Raw genomic sequence first — 20,289 nt, 5'->3', positions numbered from 1 at the left:
ACAACGTCTCTTTTCAGATAACACAGCAGTCTGGAAGCTCAATGAGTCATTTACATATTTTAAACGTGTTCAAAATATAGTCGAAAAGACCGTCGTCGTCATAATAACCACGTTGAAGCAAAATCAGTCACGAACGGCTGTATTTTTAGCAAAACGATTAAAAAAACAACAATCGAGGCATTTAGGCTTTTTTTTTGAAACATCGGTTGGGTGTAACTCGAGTCGAGGTGAGCTACTGCGTGTCACTGTGAACGGAGACAAATAACAGGGTTGGAGTTTTGAGAGTATCAGCAAGTTCCTGGGAGAGTGTGAGTGTGTGAGTGTGTGTATTGTATGTATGTATATATATATGTGTGTGGGCTGAGAAGGATTATTATTTGGCACAGGGGTAGGTGGTGGGCTGTACTTTCCGGCAGCGTGAGTGGAGTAAAGGATACAAGCCAGTACATCATAGTTGAGAGAGGTGAGGTATTTCAGAGAGTCCACCACAGGGGTGATGAGGTTGTCATACCACTGGATCTGAGAGAGAATCTAAACCACACAGGAGAACACGTTACTGATTTCATATCTTACACTGCTGAAGGTTTAGGAAACATTTGCTGGATGTGGCAAAGCTTTGAAAAGCGGCACAGTCGTATAGTTTGTGCAAACCCGTGTTTTAGCGAGGAAGCTTGTACGTAATGCGACGGAAAATAAGTAGAAGACATGAGGAAAAGTGTCCTCGGCGGTGAGCTCAGGTGTAGGTACAGTACAGAGTCCAGATCCGTATACAGATCTGTTTAGGTTGTTATTCCAATTGCATTTTTCTTTGATTCTTTAAGTGCTACAAGTTCTCAGGACTGCATTCCAAGTAACTAAGGGTTTAACCCGTCGCATTACGTCCTATTTCCACTTGTCTTGTTCCCTGATGGTAGGGAACAGGTTGTGATGATGAGTGGAGGAAAAAAGAATGCCGCATTCATAAGAATGGAGCACAGTAATTAGCCTGACATGAGTCTCAAAAACTGCTCAATCTGCAAGGCTAAACATCTACGATGACATGTCCGGTGAGAAGATCTCTTCTCAAACGTATACAGACGGACACAGTGCCTCCCTTTGGAGTCCTCGCTGCAGAATGAAAGGAGGTGGAGCTGACTCAGCTCTGCCTGTGAAACGCTCTGAGCTGTCTCCACCTCCTGGACATTTGATTCGACTCCTCAGGGGCAGGAGGAACTGCATCAAAGCCTGACATTTTGTTCTGCACGCTGACTGTACCGACACCTCAAGCGTTTCGTCTGTTCCCAGGCTGCACTGCTGCAGGTTGCCACAGTGTAGCTTTAGAACATTTTGCTGTGTGTCTTTCTGTGCATGATCTCGGTGTCTACGAGAGATCAATCTGAAGACACTGAAGCAAACTGGTTTTAATTAGCTGTAAGAGATATTAATAAACCATAAATATAGTCCCTTTTTTGTTGTATTGTATACAAATGACAATAAAGCTTAACCTAAAGCGTTGTGCTCTGCGATATTTACAACATCTACATTTATTATTAAATTAGGCTGCAGATATTGTTATGGTCCATTGTTTCCCCAGACAAAGTGTCCCAGGCAGAATTCTGATCTGTCAGATCAACAGTTTCGAATCTTTCAATTCAGCTCCGGTGACTCAGCTCTGAATAAAGCGGTTACGATTCTTTGGTCAAGAGTGTCGAACGTTTCGACACTTCCAGGATGTCATGATTCATTGTCTGTATAATCGTTTTCTGTGGAGGAGCTAAATTTAGAGGAGCCGTATTTAAATTTGCTTGTCACTTCGTTCAGACAGTAGATTGGTATTTAAATGCACTTCCTAATCTGAGAAGCAATGAAATGTGATGGCGAGATAATAAAAGGGTTTGAATGAAAGCCTGCTGGTAGACAGGCCAGCCGTTACGGCCGTCATGAGTGATAAAACACTCACGTAATCGAAGAGAATGGTGGGGTTACTGTGGCTCAGCTTGCCAATCTGCCTCCCCGATGGCTTCACGTTTTCCTTGGTCAGTCGCCTGAGAGAGAGAGAGAGAGAGAGAGAGAGAGAGAGAGAGAGAGAGAGAACACAGACATTTTAACTGACCTCGATGATCGAGTATATGCATGATGCTTCACAACTGCCTGTTCATTTTTCCATTAAGTCAGCCATCTTAACACCGATTTTTCCCAAAAGTCACACAACGATGCAGTGACCAGAATGAGGGAGACGCTCCAGGATGTTAGAGTCCCTCTGCAGAGCGAGACAGCTTTAATGAACGTGTGCTGTGAAAGAAAACGGCTCTAGCACATTTGATGAGCCGCTCTAGCACGTCTGATGAGGCGCTCCTGCTTGCTGCAGCACACACCCACGCTGCGGGCTTGAAGGGAATTTAATTGGGATGAGTGTGAAGCTAGGCAAGCTCTGTTCTTAAGGCCTGCGAGTTCGCTGGGAATCGAGTGGCAACTGAATTAATGAGGAAACCTGGTGCCATGGCGAAAGAAAGAAAGAAAGAAAGAAAGAGAGAGAGAAAGAAAGAAAGAAAGAAAGAAAGAAAGAAAGAAAGAAAGAAAGAAAGAAAGAAATAAAGAAGGAAGAGAAAGAAAGAAGAGAAAGAGATGGTGTAAAGGAGATGGTCATTGGTGAGCAAAGAGAGAGAGAGAGGTAGTAGGGAGTGAAGCAGACAAGCAGAGCACAATAAGCAAGCTGCAATGACGCATCTTGGTTTACGGGGAAAAGATGAATAAAGCCGCTCTATTTAAAACAGGCAAAAGCACGCGTGTGTGTGTGGGTGGGTGTTTGTGAATACACACGTGAAGGAGGCTTTTATACGAGTGCAGCATGCTGAGAATTTTGCTTGAACAAACCCAGAAATATAAAGAGAAGAGAATATTGGGATTCAGTCTCCCGCAGAATGGATTCCATCATTAAGATCTAATGGCTGCTCTGTGCATGTGCGTGTGTGTGTGTGTGTGTGTGTGTGTGTGTGTGCGCACACGCTCCCTGGCATTTATTAATCCTCAAGAATCAACAGCGGTGCTTCATTTCTGCTTCAGTGCATACAGTGATCCTCTGCAGCACTGTCACAGTCTCACACACTCCACTGCTCCATCTTGCTCCCTCTTTCTTTCTCTTTCTCTCTCTCTCTCACACACACAAACACGCATGATAGCCCTGTCTTATCATATCTTTCTCCACACCCATTACTTGTACATTACTGATATTACCTCTAGCGTGCTGAATAAAGAAACTCTCTACACACTCCCCAAAAGTTAGAGTGGCATTAAGTGTCATTCAGCTGTAGCGTGAAATGCAGCAGGAGCTATCGTCTTCTCTACCTAATGGACCGGGGCTGCATTAAATACACAAAATATGCATACAGCATTCCCTGTTGTGCGTGTAAATGTGTACTGGTGAGATACCTAAATAGTGCCAAAGAACTCCCAGGAACAACCTCCAACAAATTTGATCGGGTACAGAATCAAAAAAGCACCACAAGATGATAAATAAAAAAACAAACAAACAACACGGTTTTCACATCTTTCTAGTGCATTGTTCATGCAAGTATCCAAGTGTTCTGCAAGGTAATGACCACTGTATTATCCTACAATGGGCAAGTGAGCATCACAACCGGCCCATGCAGCAACAGAAGAAGCTAGCGACGTCTCACGTTTTCTTAACATCTGCTGTTGATGTCATGGCGTCAGAGATCACGGCACACCTCGAGTGGTCTTGTGCGGTCTGTGGCTGGTTTGGAGGTCACAGAGGGAAATGTACACAATGGTAGGCAAGTGGTTTTAAAGTTAGAGATGGGTCTTAAAAGAAAGAGAATGATTTAAATGCTCGGTGAGATGAGCTGATTAAATATTATGTAATATTTTCAAACAGCTGGCGTTTTGCTATAAAAGGGGTCCTTGGCTCCAGTCTCGTGGACCCCCTGCCCAGCACAGTGTGATGTTTTCCTTACTCTCAACACATATGGCCCACCTCATTAACAGCTTAATAACTAGCTGATCAGTTGGATCAGGTGTGTAGGGAAAACATCAAGCTGTGCAGGGCAGGCGGTCCACAGGACCGGAGTCAAGAACCCTTGCTCTATATTAACGTATACTGTAATGATTTACGAGCTCATTATCTGTTGTCACGTCCGAGTCTGCATCCTCTCAATGCTTCTTCCTCGCCATGTTGCTAATTAAGGATCTACATTTCCATTTGGGTTTCTGTAAAGCTGCTTTTTGACAATATCTAATGTTAAAAAGCTGTAGAAAGAAATCAGGTTCAAGTCGAATGAAATAATACATTTTGAAAACCGAAATGAACGGAAAGATACGGCGTCTAATCGTGATGAAGTGGATAATTCTGCAACCATCAGGCATGTGGGTTTCAATAGCCTAATAATAACCGGGCTGAATTTCGGGAAGAAATAAACAACAGTTTATGCTACTTGAGGGAGCTGTTGTGAATTAGCCTTGATCGTGTTAGCCCACAGAAGCCCACTTTCATCAAGAGATTTAATACTTGCGTTCTTGCTTACACAGAAAGATTGAGCTGTTTTAGTCAGAGGTTAGTTGGCGACGTAACAGAAATGACAACGGCAGGACACCCAGGAGCAGAGCAATCTCTGTTAGCCAGCATTTCTCCAGCCACAGCAGAGCTGTCAGGATAACTGATGGACTCTCCTTTCATATTTCTCGTCCAGAGACCGAGAGCCATCAGGTCTGGTGGGGATGACGCATGAAAAGGGCACAAGAGGTGGATGTTTGAAAGCGTGACAGAAACAAGACTTGATCCCCATCATTGCGCAGGCATTGTGAGCATCGCTGCACTGCACCAAACTTGTAGAATCTCTCCATCACATTTGTCCTGACTGTCATCACTTCATAGCCTAAAAACCAGTATTCCGTGGAGGGGCACAGATACGAGACTTTGGTTATGTTCGGTATCGTTTGATCTAAATCGTTGCCTGTTCTGATGCGTTTTAAACACAGCCAAAAACTAGGGCGTGTTCGGTTAGGGCCGTTCAACAAGGTCCCAGCTTCAGCATGTAAAAACTAGTCCTTCTGTGGCAAAAACGAATAACATCCCCTTCAAAATCCACAGTACTCGTCTCACTCCTAGAATCACTAAAGGTAACGGAGTGAGAAGCAGCAGCATTTGGAACACACAGTCATTTTGCCTGCACACCAGACTGATGTCTCATGGGAAACACAGACTGCCAACTCTGATTAAAACTAACGGCGAAACACAGACAAGGACAAATAAGCAAAATAAAGAAAGTGTACAGCAGAAAAAGCAGTTTGTCTGTGTATTCTAGCTGAGCACATACTGTACTGTGTGTGTGTAAAAATCTGTGATGGCAAATGGCATCTAGAAGATGAAGAAAAAATTATAAAATAAGAGTAAAGAAGAAAAGCAGAACAGGTGGAAAGAATAACAAAGAAAAAAGTGATGAAAAATGAAGAAAGAGCAGAAGAAAGCGGAAATAAAAGCAGAAGGAAGAGCTAGATAAAGGACAGATGAACATACAGGAAAAGATTACAGTACTTCCTACACTAGGTAAAAGATGTTTCCTGAACCCTTTACATACTGAACACACTTGGATTTTAAGATGATGGAAACTGGAAACACAGCTTTGCTGGTCACGAACGTCCAACATCAAGAGCATGTAAAACAAATGATGCTGAGAAGCTGCTCAAGTGTCCAAATGTCAGGTGTGTACACACACACAGGGAGACGCACAGGGAGACGCACAGGGAGACGCACCCCACTCTCTCACACACACACCCCCCACCCCACTCTCTCACACACACACACACACACCCCACTCTCTCACACACACACCCCCCACCCCACTCTCTCACACACACACACACACACCCCACTCTCTCACACACACACACACACACCCCACTCTCTCACACACACACACCCCACCTCCCACTCTCACACACACACACCCCACCTCCCACTCTCACACACACACACCCCACCTCCCACTCTCACACACACACACCCCACCTCCCACTCTCACACACACACACCCCACCTCCCACTCTCACACACACACACCCCACCTCCCACTCTCACACACACACACCCCACCTCCCACTCTCACACACACACCCCACCTCCCACTCTCACACACACACACACACCCCCACTCTCTCTCACACACACACCCCCACTCTCCCTCACACACACCCCCACTCTCTCTCACACACACACCCCCACTCTCCCTCACACACACACCCCCACTCTCCCTCACACACACACCCCCACTCTCTCTCTCACACACACACCCCCACTCTCTCTCTCACACACACACCCACACTCTCCCTCACACACACACCCACACTCTCCCTCACACACACCCACACTCTCCCTCACACACACACCCACACTCTCCCTCACACACACACCCACACTCTCCCTCACACACACACCCACACTCTCTCTCTCACACACACACCCCCACTCTCTCTCTCACACACACACCCCCACTCTCTCTCACACACACACACACCCCACCTCCCACTCTCACACACACACACCCCACCTCCCACTCTCACACACACACACACACCCCCCCACTCTCACACACACACACCCCCCCACTCTCCCTCTCACACACACCCCCACTCTCCCTCACACACACACCCCCACTCTCTCTCTCACACACACCCCCACTCTCTCTCTCACACACACACCCCCACTCTCTCTCTCACACACACACCCCCACTCTCTCTCTCACACACACCCCCCCACTCTCTCTCTCACACACACCCCCCCACTCTCTCTCTCACACACACACCCCCACTCTCTCTCTCACACACACACCCCCACTCTCTCTCTCACACACACACCCCCACTCTCTCTCTCACACACACACCCCCACTCTCTCTCTCACACACACACCCCCACTCTCTCTCTCACACACACACACACCCCACCCCCCCACTCTCTCACACACACACCCCCCCACTCTCTCACACACACACCCCACCCTCTCACACACACACACCCCCACCCCACCCTCTCACACACACACCCCACTCTCTCACACACAAACACATCATTTTCCGACTGTTCTGACAACTTAAACCCCCACCTTTTTCTTAACTCTTTCGGTTCTTACACCAAAGTCCACACTTATTTACCATGACCGTGTTTCATTGCTCTCAGCCTTCACTTACCAAACATCATGTCTTCAAGCAATTTGAAGAGAGGAGGTGGGACCTGATGCAGCAATTCCACAAAGCAGCTGCTTCATTAAAAAAACCTCATCAAATACGCACAGGGGACAGGAGTAATAACTCTCACACACACACACACACACACACAAAGAGCAAGATAAACACTTTTAAAGGAAGTGCAGCATTAAGATGGCACTAAGTGGCATACATTCAGGGTTGCCTTGCAGTGGCAGAGCTGAGAAGCACGGTGTCGTCATGTATTCCCAGCCTGCACCCACTTATCGCTCATTACGCTCAGGGTTGTTTGATTAGGATGATTAATGGTGCTTTTTAAGAGGTGCAAAATTGCATTATGGGAATTCAGCTTACTTCATGATGTACTTGGCTCGGTCCACTGTCTGGGCCTTCACCTTCACCAGCAGCGGGTGGCTACTGTACGTCTCGTTTTTCCACTGCCCATAGAGCCGATACCTTGTGGGGGGGAAAAAAGGAAAGTACACATCTGCATATGAGCAATACACACACATTTTTTTTATATATATATATATATATATATATATATATATATATATATATATATATATATATATATATATATATATATATATATATATATATATATATATATATGTGTGTGTGTGTATGAAACACAAGAATGAACAGACTGGTTGATCTGACAGGAAGTATAGACTGACTCAAATAATACACTCTTCACAGCTGTGGTGAGCAAAAAAGCGTCTCAGAGGACACATCAAACCATGAAAAATGCATCAAGTTTCACTCCGGTCAGCCAAGAACAGGACAATCAGGAGTACAGACTCACACATACCGGACAGGAAAAGACAAGGAGATTTTCTTTTCTCTAATCTTTAGCTGTCCAGTATGTGTGAGTCTGTGTTCCTGATAGCCTCAGATTCCTGTTCTTGGCGGACAGAAGTGGAACCTGATGTGTTTTTCTGCAGCTGCAGCTGCTCCACTTCAAGGTTCAAAGTTTTGTCCCGGCCGAAACACTTTTCAGCTTACGACGGCTGTAATGAGCGAGCGAGGTAAATCCTTCCTGACAGGAAGTAATATTTACGAGAGTATTTTCAAGAGGGAGACTAAGCAGAGCTAAATAAGCAAAGCTAAATTAAATTCTGATACACGCATGTCTACGGTGCTTGTTAGAAACATTGCAGACGGATCAATACATTAGTATTAAGTAGCATCAAGCTGATATGTGCTGGGCTTTTGTGGTAAATGGATCACTTTTTTTCTCTCTCTGCCTGTTAGGAGTTTTGTTAGTGTGTTTAAGCTTGTTTACTATATAAAACTGTTCCAAAATGAACACAAGCACATGCTCAGTTTGCAATCTGGTATATTTCAGGTGTTACAGCTGATAAATAAATAATGTTTTAAGCTACGATTCGACCAAATGAGCTTTTTAAATGGTGTTTTATATTCAAGGGAAGCTTCTGAAATGTGTGGGAGATGAGAACGTGAACAGGGCAGGAGGAGAAAATAAATAAATAAAATGGAAATCAATGTGAAACAGGTTACCGTGACAACCCTGTTGTGAACAGTCTTACACACAGGCCGAGAGGCGGGTCATCGGGGGAGGTAATGTAATCAGATGGAGATATTTTCCTACGTGGTGTTATAATTCGGCCAGCCATAGCTAGGAATGAACCCGCAAGACATGCTCTGGCTCTTCGAACGAAAATATTATGTAACTGCGAGTGTGTTCAGACTCTAGTACCTGTGCTGGTAGGGGAAGAGCTTAAAGAAACCCCAGATCTCCTCTGACATGCAGGCGTTGCAGTCCATGAGCGTGAGTGAAGGCAGCAGCACCTGGTCAGCAATGCTGAGGAAACAGCTGAGTAGTGTGTCCTGAGAGCAACAGACAAAGAGAGAGATTAGAGAAGGGGGGTGGTGTGTGTGTGTGTGTGTGTGTGTGTGTGTGTGTGCGCGTGCGTTTGTTCGGCTCTTTTAAAGTACACGCCATCCGTCCCATGTGTATGGTTTACATGTACATCTGCTTATTTTGCCTCAGTGCTCCACATCTGCGTGCAGAGATCGTGCGCAGCTGCGACCCACGGCCTTTTCAAACAGACTACTGAGCTTTTATTTACAGCTTGCTTTAACAGGAGACATTTCAGTCGCATCAGGATCCCGGTTGGATAGCACAGCCATGTCATTTTCCCCAAATAGCCTATATGCACTGTGTATTTTAAAGTGATCGGGCACGAGACGTGACGTGCAGCAGAAGCAATCTTGGCAGAATCAAAAGGCAAATATGAAAATGGGATTTGGGCTGTATTTAATGCAGCTGTGTGCTAGGAAGTTAAGCCAGCTTGGGGTGTGTGTGTCTGTGTGTGTGTGTGTGGGGTGGCATACACATCATGATAGAGTGTGATCACAGCGTGTTAAACATGATCGAGTTCATTCTGCTGGAAGCTTTGTTCAAATGCGCCACTTTCTCCCCTTGGAAACTTGTGGCTCGAGCTCTACAATTCTGCTTGATTTCATCGAAACGACCACAGTGCCTTTGTTTCCCCGCTACATGCTTCATAAGTTCCTTTTATGTCCCATGACTCACCATTTTCTCCTTGGCATCTTGCTTGCTTTCACTTTGGTACTATCAGGCAGAGAGGAAGGGCCGAGGGGAGGGAGGAAGGGGGCAGAGAGAGAGAGAGAGAGAGAGAGATCATTCAAATGCAGATCAATAAAGACTTACAGCACTACATACCTACTGATTCTGCTGAGTTACACAAGAGCGCACTTTGTGCTACACTGAAACAAGCCTAATTATACAGAGCAGTTCAGAGTCTCACGCTGGAATGCCAATGCCGGTATTGACCACCGACCGAGGCGGTGCTTCTACACGGATTTCAGACCCATCTGGGTGAAGAACTGTGCTATTCTTATCGCAGGGTGCTGCTGAATTCTCGATTGTTCTGAAGGTGTTGCTAAACTCTACCGCAGCTCTGACAGCTGTTCCAGCTGTAAAGCAAATCGCAGGGCTATATTAAGGCGCTCATTCTAATACCCTATCGTTTCTATAGTAACAGCTATTTCCCAGGGACCCCTATGGCAGCTGTTCCACATAACCTGAGGCTAATAATAAATGGATTTTAAATAAAAAAAAAAAAAAACAGACAGACATTTCAAGAGTCAGCGCTTTGTACAAGTGTCGCAGTGATAGAATGATGATAAAAAAAAAAAAAACCGGTGAAAAGAGAGACTGGTGCAGACGCCACTGTTTATAGCTTCAGTGATGTGGACTAACTTGTTCTGTGGATGCTGCACCACATAAGGTGTAACGATAAATGGCTAAAAAGTCATTAAATGAAGAAATTAATTGTGGAGCTCAGGGGTTCATCTTTTTCCTGTCCTGAAGGGACTCTGATGGATTATATGATTAGTCCTAAAGAGCTAATATAAGAAGAAAAAAGCCTATAGAGCAAAAACTCCTCCTGCTTCACTGTTGGTCTGTGTAATAACAATATGCTCAACAGCAGCAGTTATGTAGGCACGTAAACAATTAATAGGGCCATTAGCGTGCCGGAGCTTAGCGATTAGCAATAGGGCACAGTGACAATAAGGGGAATGCTGGTAAACAAACGTGCCTGTCATAACGCGCGCCACGGCGATAAATTACTAGTGCGGCCAGCACCAAAAACAGATTAACCCCTCATTACTCACCAGTAAAAGCTGGATATAGCGCAGGTAAATAAAGCATGTCAGGAGCTTTCATAGCAAGCAAAACACTCACTAGTGAAAGCAACAGTTTGCGCACACAGATATGGCATGAGAGTTAAGGTAAAGGTAAAATGAAATAAAACTCGGTTTAGACTCTCAGTAGCAGCTGTGATGAAACCCTGATGCTCTCCTCACAACCTTCAATGCCATCAGGCTTGAGGTAACTTCCCACAGATGATGTGGACTTGAAACAATGCAAATAAATAAATAAATAAATAAAATAAGACCTTTAGCACCATTTATCCAATCTTATTTGATCGGTTTACAGATTTCTGTTTGTCTCAGTTGACCTTTATCTCTATTTACTGATTTAATGCTGTTTGGGGTTTTTGTGCTGTTGTTGGTTAATTGGTAAAAATCCAATAGACATATTAGTTAAAAAAAAAATAAAGCTGTTTAGCTTGGAGAAAAACACACAGTCGCTCAAAGGTAATGGCTGTATTAACGCCTGAGAGTTTGTTCCTGCGTGTTGACTGTGGTCCAGTAACATTTTAGAAAAACATATAAAAATAAAAACCACTATTTCAAGTGTTTCTCCCAGAACTGCAATAGAATAACACCAGTTCAAGCTTAAAAAACTAAATCTGCTAAAGGGCATTACATTGGACTTCAAATGAATGAAAAAAATATTTGTTGAATTTGACAACATTCAGGAGATTTTCACTTGCCAAGATAGCGCTGATGTTTAACGCAGAAATTCTTGCAGCGAGAAGCTCCGTCTAATGTGTGTGTACATGATTAAGGTTCCTCTGAACATAATTAATAACTGAGCTATTATTAATATATTAGGCTCATTAAATGATCTCCTGATTATTTATTGAACACACAGTACATAATGTACCAAGCGGAAAGTAAACAATATTTCGGTCGGTTTAAGAGCAGGGCAGTGGGAATTGTCTGACCGCCTGCCAGATTAAGCCGTGTAAATATATACAGTGAGAATATACTCTGCTTTGTGTGAGTCCCTGCTAATTCCACACCGCTCTTCAACACCGTTACCTCTTTCATGAAGCTCTTGCCCAGACGCACGATCTTGGCGAAAAGGATGGGATCGTGGGAGAGGTGCGGGCCCAGGTAGCCCAGCATGGTGAACACGTCCTTGGAGAGATCCTCGAAACTCTCGACAGGAGGAGGAGCGTGTCTGTTCCTCAGCATCTTCAACACGCTGCCTTTAGCGCCTTTAGGAATCGCGGCCCTGTGAAGACAACTCCAATGAGCGTGTGGATGCAAGACAGACATCTCGAGGTTTAGGATATATTAAGCTGTGGGGTTACGTGGGGTTTAAAGCCAAGTTATTTACATCTAAATCCGATGACAGATTGTCAGATTATTATAAAACATTAATATACAGAACATAAAAGTTACAACATGTCTCTTAGTCACTGGATTCAAGCAACATGCACAAAGCACCTTCAATTCTGCACAAAAAAAACTGATTAAATACTGACTCTCTCTCGGTGTGTGTGTGTGTGTGTGTGTGTGTAGGTTCTCTTACATAATTAACTACGTCACATTCATAAATTGTTATTGTGTATTGATATATCCAGGTTTTTTTCAAAATAAAGGCTTGATTCAGCTACTACACGTGTGTGTGTTTGTGTGTACCTGCGGTACAGAGGCTCCACGATGAGGTGCAGCAGTTGGCACAGTGCTACAGCTATGGATTTATGCGAGGTGGCGTAGAAGGGTGGCATCTGCTCCATGATGCTCTGTGCATGTTGCCAGTCTCCGATCTGCAGCAGAGCCTCGAGCAAGCCCAGTTTCTGGTTATTGGGAGGCTGGGATGAAAAAATAAAAGAAAGAGGTAAAGACAGGAGCTACTCCTTCACAAATGGCTATGTCCTGTGAGCATACGGAAGTGCTGAGGACTGATTTATGGTTAAGAGATTCTTTTTTAAGATGTGGTTTACTTGGTCCTCAAAGAGAAACAGAGGCTGTGAAGTACGGACCTCACACGGCGCTCAGACAAATGCACATACTGTGCAATAAGCAGTAGTCTACCTGGGCCCTGGAGACTCTGGGCTAAATAAACACAATCGAAAGCTCTACACGTCAATCGCCGTGAGGCAAGGAGCCAATCTATTCGGAGCACGCACCGCTGAAACAAGAACGGCAACGACCTACCGCAGAACAATTAACTTGGGCAACATGGTGGCTGAAGAGCACTGCAGGCATTGATTAGCCCAGCCTGTTCTGTAAAGCTTAAACCTGGCGCTCACGCTAGCATGCTGAGGGCACGCAGACGAAGCGGCGAGCCCCGGTGCGTGAGTGTGTCTGTCTGTGTTTGTGCAGATGTGGATTTGATCACACGCTGGTCCTGTCTCACGTGTTTAATGAGGTGCTGCTCTGCACCGGCGGGGACGCTCTGTCCCGGCGGCCGCTCACTGCAGCTCGGCCCTGACTGATGAAGGGCAGAAAGAAGCCGCTGACTAATTCCTTTAATTAAGGAAGTCGGGGATTAAACTGCGGTTACAGCGAGGTATTAAATATTAGTTTTGCATTGCGTCTTCTCAATCCTCAGGAGGAGGGAGCAGTTATTCAGGGGATTGCAGATGTACCGTTTCTTTGTTTTTAATTATATTAATAACAAGAAAACAAGAATTCCTTTCGGGAACCTGCTCTCACTCCATTAAGGATACCTGAGATGACCTCTGAAGCTCAAATACTGATTTACTCAGATTTCACAAACATCATACATATATCGGAGCAGCAATTACCGGGTCCAGGCACTTTGGGAACTTTAAGTATACACGCAAAAGGATTGGGTATTGTTTAGCAAGCATGTAAGCTGGACCAAGACAATGACACAATGTTAAAACAACACTTTAATGTGTTTGTAAGTTGCAGTACTGTACCGTCTTTGTTCGACTTGGTATGCCTTCCCCAAGTAAAAAAAAAACACTTCTGTGATTTTGGGACAAATTATACAGACGTTAGAAGCAAAAATAAGCATTTATCCGTAGCTTACAGGTAGCGCTGTTCTGAAACTGCTCATTAGTATCAATACGCCAAAGTGTTCTGGACCCTCGCATAGTTTGTTTTTCCAAAAGATTCAAAATGGCGAAACGTTCTTCACGATGGAAATGAAATAGGAGATGTCCTTCATGCTCATCTTGAGCCAAATATTCCACTGATACAAGACCGTTCAGAACGTGACAAAAGATAAAGCCATGGTGATTTTTTTGTAGTTTTGCTCGCTGTAGCGCCACCGTGTGGCTGATCCGGGAAAGAGTACTTACCACCCCAGCAGGACATTAATAAGAATGTAGGCGTGATGTAAGCCTAGTGCATGCTTTCACACAAATACACCCAAATATGTGCTTGTGTTCATACAAAAAAAGTGCCTCCCTGAACAATACATCACATACAACAGAGTTATTAATCTTACAGGAGTGCTGGCAAAAATAAACCACAGCTTTCTCTGTGAAGTGAATCGAGGCAGATTATCAGGATGGTAAGAACACCGGGGCCAGCAGAACAGAGCCCAGACGCTACCTTTTCATTCTTTTCCTCATCTTTGTCCCTCTCCTTCTCTTTGTCGTCGCTCTTCTCTGACGGCACCACCACCATGGTGAGCTTACGGGCGATCTGCTTGGCCTCCAGGATCTCCCTTTTGTGCTCTTCCACGATGCTGGAGTCCAGCGGGAACAGCTAGAGCAACAAAACATATAAATAAGGACCGAAGCTTGGTGTCTGGGGACATTAACCTTATTTTCATCATCAGAAATCCAACATGAAGGACAAGTTTGAGATTGCTTATGCTTCGTTAGACAAAAAAACAGACACTATTATATACTTTATTAGAAGATAATTATTCACACACAGTAATTGCTTTGTTTGTTTAAAAAGAATTCATTCATTCGCCAGGTTTTCAACAAGATCACACTTAACTGTGCTTATTATTCTTTTAAGGATGCAACAAAGCCTGTATCCTGTTATAATAAATTGCTGCTTTTTGCTCCTTGTCTAACATTTACAAAAGGACATCTGCATGTTGTTTGGATTATACATTAAGAGGCAGAAAGCAGTTACGCACATGGACGTAGAGATCCTCCCGGGCGATTAGATTGTGCTGGAGAAGGGCAGCGGCGACGTGGTACAGAGACGATGGTGTTTCTCCGTTTGGTTCCTGAGGAGAAACAAGGCATGTTCATGCACAGCATGAGCCGGTATTACGGTCATCATATTTACTACACTATAAGTCACTTCAGCATGTTTCTTAAAGAAAAAACAATCTGTCCTGTAAGATGAAAATAACACCTTTAGTTTTTGTTCTGTTTTGGTTACTGCAGCTGAACTGAAGCTTTTGCTCCAGTCCTCATTTTAATCCTTCGGTCAGGCCTCGAAAAGTTCTACATGCGCTTGCCGATTTAATGGTAAAACCTTGTAAGTGGCTTTTGCTGCCTGACAGCAGCTTTGTTAAAACTAGCAGAGAGATGGAGACTTCAGTGTTTTATTAGGAGACGGTCCTATAACCTGCCGGCAAATGCAAAATTGTGCCTAACAAGTGAATTACTACTTATCAATATTCTAAATTATTTTTTTTTTTGCCCAAAAAACATAAATGCTTGCGGAAATCTTTGAACGATTGCAAGCTCCTCCGAATTTGCTTAATATTTCCTTAAATCCCGCAATCGCAAAAAAAAAAACGTATAAATAAGTGCCTCTGTATGCACCATATCGTCCTTATACCCGATAAGAAACTACAGAATTGTCACTGCTTTCATGTCAGTACAGCGCTCTTCTTCACTCGTGTTAGTGCTGACTAAAAGCCTATTTAAATTACACGACGCGTGTGTAGAAATCAAAAGAATGACCGTCTCAGCACGATGAGTTGATTTTTGTTTGCTCGATAAATGAGGCTGAAAATTTTGTGCGGTTTGGAGACGTGGACCTCAATTCGACAGCATCGTCAGCTCTGTTCAGTGCAGGAAAATTGATGACACGCTTCCTAAAAGCGCTTGGACACTTACACGCAATCCACATGAATTAATGATTGAAGCGTGGTGGTGGCTGTGTGTGTGTTCATACCTTTCAGCTCTATTTATTAAAAACAAAACAAAAAAAAAGAATAAATGAATAAAAAATTAAATAAGATCACTGCTTGTGCTTGTAAAAGCAACAGAACAATGAGCTCCATGGAGCCAGAATTTCCATCTGAAACCTTTCACACTGGATCCACTGGTGACGGAACAAAGGAACAATTTATTTCTTGGTACTTTGACTCCTTTAAACCTGTTGCACAACTGCTTTACGTTCCGGTGGCCATATAAACACTAAGGCTTCCACAGCCCTGTATGGACTGGAGTAGTTTTTATTATGAACATGGAGTAATGTATATCAGGATTTTATGCTGGGTTCGACTGAGGTGTGTAATGCGGTCAGGATTAGGATTAATGCCAGGATTAAACCATTAACATCTCCTCAACTGGGAACTCCTCCTCAGAAATGAACTAAATATCAACCCTGAGTGCACAGAACATCAAGTCCTCACACATCTGTGATCAAATCTCACTTCATTCATTTTACACCAAAAGTTTCAAGGATTTCTTTTAGAACAGAAATCCACAAACACAAAATGTGTGATTTAACACTGCACACTTTCTGGGCTACAGTAGCACACACGCTTTATTCAAAATAGTCCCGTTCCGAGTTCTCCCAGAGATCTGCACTCATTTTTTTTTCCACAGACTTTCTTCCCTTTCCCACCTGTAGAGAAAATTCTATTTGTATTGCAATTTTATTTACTGTACGGTTGTATAACGTGCGATGCGACGGCTTCGCCACGATAAAATTCTCCGATCAAACTTCCCACTTCCAAGTTAAACCAAATGCAATAATTTTGATAAACTGTGAAAAGTTAAAAGAATTAAAGAGTCAAGACGCTTCGGCAGAATTTCCAAGAGTTTAGAAACATTCCGTTATATCCTGTGAGGAAAAAAACCTTTGCCCTTTTCCTTCGAAACTTGTATGAAAACAAGCAGAAACAAAATCTTTATATTGTTTGTAAATACTTGTAAGAGAAGTGACAGCTGTACTCATGCTTGATGAACATAAATCAAAGAAAATCAGTAGAGCCGTAGAGTAAAACTTTAATTTTTTTTTAAATAATAAAATAATTAAATGGTAAAAAATGGAAAACAAAAAATTCGCAAGCTCCACCAAATATTTCAAAAATATTTCCGTGACCGAAAAAAAAAACTTCCTTGAGAAACTAATTAAGGTCATGTGACCTACAGGAGTAGGTGTAAACATATGTGCAGTAGAACAAACGTGTGAGATTTTCCCACAAGTCTCTTAACCCTTACAAACGGATTAGAATTACTACAGGTGTCAGTCACGTGTCTGGTAATCACACTCTGCTTATGTGTGGCTTTTCTGCAGTGTAAAGGACAGTGGAGTTATGGCAAGCTCACCTGATGGAATTTAAACTTGAAGCCCAGGATGTGGCACAGGGTCTGGTGCTCACACATGTACGACTTGATCAGAGGGATGAAGAACTCGTCCTGGTCCGATCGGCACTCGTACACTTCCAAAATGATGTCCAACACGCGGTTTGGGTCCAAGTTGAAACATCCTGCGCAGATAAAATTACGCATTCGACTGAAAATGCTAAAATGTGGATGAGCTAATGACATTTGTGGAAAAACATTGTTCTGACAAATCTGTACTGACGAATGCAGGAGACACGGACAGCCCGAATCCGTCAAGTTCTCTCGAGTGACCAACAGCTCACAGCGATGGAAGTAATAACATTACAAAGTTGCAGCAACACACTGAATTAGTGGCTGTATCACTGAGTGTTTCTCATAGGGACAGATTACTTCTGCTTATGATTTTGTAATTACTGCAGGTCACGGCCTCTATTACAGGCGAGGGAGAAATTTATTACCGATCGATGGGAGTGAAGATACATGAGGTTCGAGAAAATACACAGCAGTGAAAACCAAGTGGAGCTGAGGGTCGAGTGGCATGTAATAAAGAGCTCGGTACCTATTAGAGACTTGATGCTCTCCAGTACAAGATGGCTGGTGATGTTTCCTGAGAGATCCTGGCCCAGCTCCGTCACTAGCTTGGCGTAGCCTTCGTTCTCCTCACGCAACAAGTTGAACTTCTGCTGCTTATAACTGCAATGAAAGGGATTAAGAGGGTGACGGCAGTGCAGATTTATTTTATTTATTTATCTATCAGACAGCTGATAAAGAAACCAATAACAGATCTCGGGGTAACGACATCTGACTATCCTCAAATCCTCAGGAAGCTGGGTCTGTTTGTTCACTACATAAAGAAGAAAACAGGACAGGCCATGCGATTACATGAGGTTTAGAATTTTCAGTATGTTCAGCAGTCCTTTCTTCCTGACATAATGAAAAGTCCACGAGTCCGATTCTTTACGAAGGAAAAACATTTTGTTGGTTTCTAGTTCTGTTTAACGTTGTGTAATGCCATCAATTTCATTCCAGCAGCGTTAAACTGTCATTTCTAGAGCAGCCTCACTTATTCCTCTCTTCCACCACCATGACTTTCCCATATAATTAAATGTAAAGAAACAAAGTGTTTAACACTGAAGGAAGAAAAACGGTCGTCTTACAAATAATAGTACCTTCTTTCGCCTGCTTAAGTCGTCGTGTATGTAAACTGTCTAACAGAATCTGTACCATGTGAGAATAAGCACTTTAATATAAACCTATAAGGTTCGTTTATAGACAGTGAATCAACACCTTCTGACCAATCAGCTTGCAGAACTCGACAGCACTGTGGTATTGATTGCAATTCCAGGTTAAGTGACAGGTTAAGTTTATAAAAAGCTACAATAACCTGTAGCAGCTGCACAGTTTGCCTTCTTTGTGTGGTCGGCTACACAAACGGAGCGGACGTTTTTATTTCACGCGTGTGTACTGCCTCTGCCACAGCACTGCAGGGCGCTTGAGTGGCTCTTTACTGTTGTCTACTTTCAGACTGTGCAATAAACCAAATATTCATTACAAAAGCATCAAATATTAAACAGCACTGACCGCCATATTGGTGAAGGTTGTTTCCCAGTAGTGAGGCCGCAACATGGTCTTTTTCGCTCGAGTGAGAGTTCATATGTACTGTTTAGAGGTTTATTTCAGGTTGTATATGTTTTACAGAGCATGAATGCTCAGCTGGACTAAACTGAAGTGTCCTGCTCAACTATGTGTTTGAGATCGCATGTTCATTGACCTTTTACTGCGTTTGGATGCTGTGAAGGCAAAGAAATAAACTAGGGGGAAAAAATGAGTCACGTGATGTATTATAATGTTTGGGCAAAAACGTGCATAATAAAGGCTAATTTATTCTTCAGACATATATTCAGTAGTCAGTTCGGGATCCCAATTTCCATAAAACCGTATATACAAAATGCTAACTTTTTAACATGTCTACAGATCTTTGGTCGTAGCTTAAATTGAATCAATCACTGTGACTCCTTACATGGATCAACAGGATCCATCATCATCAGCCTTATATTCATTCATTCATTCATCTTCTACCGCTTATCCGAACTACCTCGGGTCACGGGGAGCCTGTGCCTATCTCAGGCGTCATCGGGCATCAAGGCAGGATACACCCTGGATGGAGTGCCAAACCATCGCAGGGCACACGCACTCACACTAGGGACAATTTTCCAGAGATGCCAATCAACCTACCATGCGTGTCTTTGGACCGGGGGAGGAAACCGGAGTACCCGGAGGAAACCCCCGAAGCACGGGAAGAACATGCAAACTCCACACACACAAGGTGGAGGCGGGAATCGAACCCCGACCCTGGAGGTGTGAGGCGAACGTGCTAACCACTAAGCCACCGTGCCCCCTAGCCTTAGATTAGCAGCCTTAAAGTGTGCATGAGGATCTGAATCTAGTTGAACTGACAAAAACCTGACTGTTGATCTGACTTGAACCGCTTGCTTATCTTTTTAATTGTGATCATCTAAGATCACAATTATTTGTTTCGTTATTTGTTTCATAATGAAATTCGATGACCTGCTGATAACGACGAGTAAATTAGCCGTCGCTTCATCTTGACTTAAAGAGAGTGATGCAGCAGCGCTTTCGTGCTTTAGTCTATCCAGCTCCTGGGCAATCTGCTCTCTCACTCTGCTGCTTTCACACCTACTCTTCTGACAAAGTCATGGCTTTTGGATGTAACTAGCTGAAAAGAGTTTCTGGCTCAATACAGCATGAGCCATATTCTGGATTACTTATTTATACGCCATTCAGCATCCCCGGAAAACAAGACCACTTTCCCTTATGTTGAAGACGAGTGAAATGTTTTTGCCCATTACACACTAGTGTAACTAAACTAGCACGATCACCCAGTGACTCCATATCAGTAACCAACCACCAAGTT

At 43.6% G+C, this 20,289-nt stretch overlaps 1 protein-coding gene across 2 annotated transcripts in view; it reads right to left on the bottom strand.

Annotated features, from left to right (window-relative positions):
• Positions 1–20,289, bottom strand: part of thoc2 (THO complex 2) — a 75,942-nt gene that overhangs the window by 36,621 nt on the left and 19,032 nt on the right. For both annotated transcript variants that reach the window (XM_060885367.1, XM_060885368.1), the window contains exons 7-17: positions 17,914–18,047; positions 17,337–17,497; positions 14,957–15,049; positions 14,416–14,571; positions 12,526–12,698; positions 11,920–12,115; positions 9,758–9,796; positions 8,918–9,048; positions 7,549–7,650; positions 1,940–2,024; positions 438–531 (exon numbers count right to left, since the gene is read on the bottom strand). In XM_060885367.1, the coding sequence (XP_060741350.1) occupies positions 438–531; positions 1,940–2,024; positions 7,549–7,650; positions 8,918–9,048; positions 9,758–9,796; positions 11,920–12,115; positions 12,526–12,698; positions 14,416–14,571; positions 14,957–15,049; positions 17,337–17,497; positions 17,914–18,047 (1,364 nt within the window). The remainder of the gene's footprint in view (positions 1–437; positions 532–1,939; positions 2,025–7,548; positions 7,651–8,917; positions 9,049–9,757; positions 9,797–11,919; positions 12,116–12,525; positions 12,699–14,415; positions 14,572–14,956; positions 15,050–17,336; positions 17,498–17,913; positions 18,048–20,289) is intronic.

This window comes from Tachysurus vachellii, chromosome 13, assembly GCF_030014155.1.
Source record: "Tachysurus vachellii isolate PV-2020 chromosome 13, HZAU_Pvac_v1, whole genome shotgun sequence".
Classification (NCBI taxonomy): domain Eukaryota; kingdom Metazoa; phylum Chordata; class Actinopteri; order Siluriformes; family Bagridae; genus Tachysurus; species Tachysurus vachellii.
The sequence above is the reverse complement of the archived record's forward strand: the minus strand, read 5'-3'. Positions and strand labels throughout refer to the sequence as shown.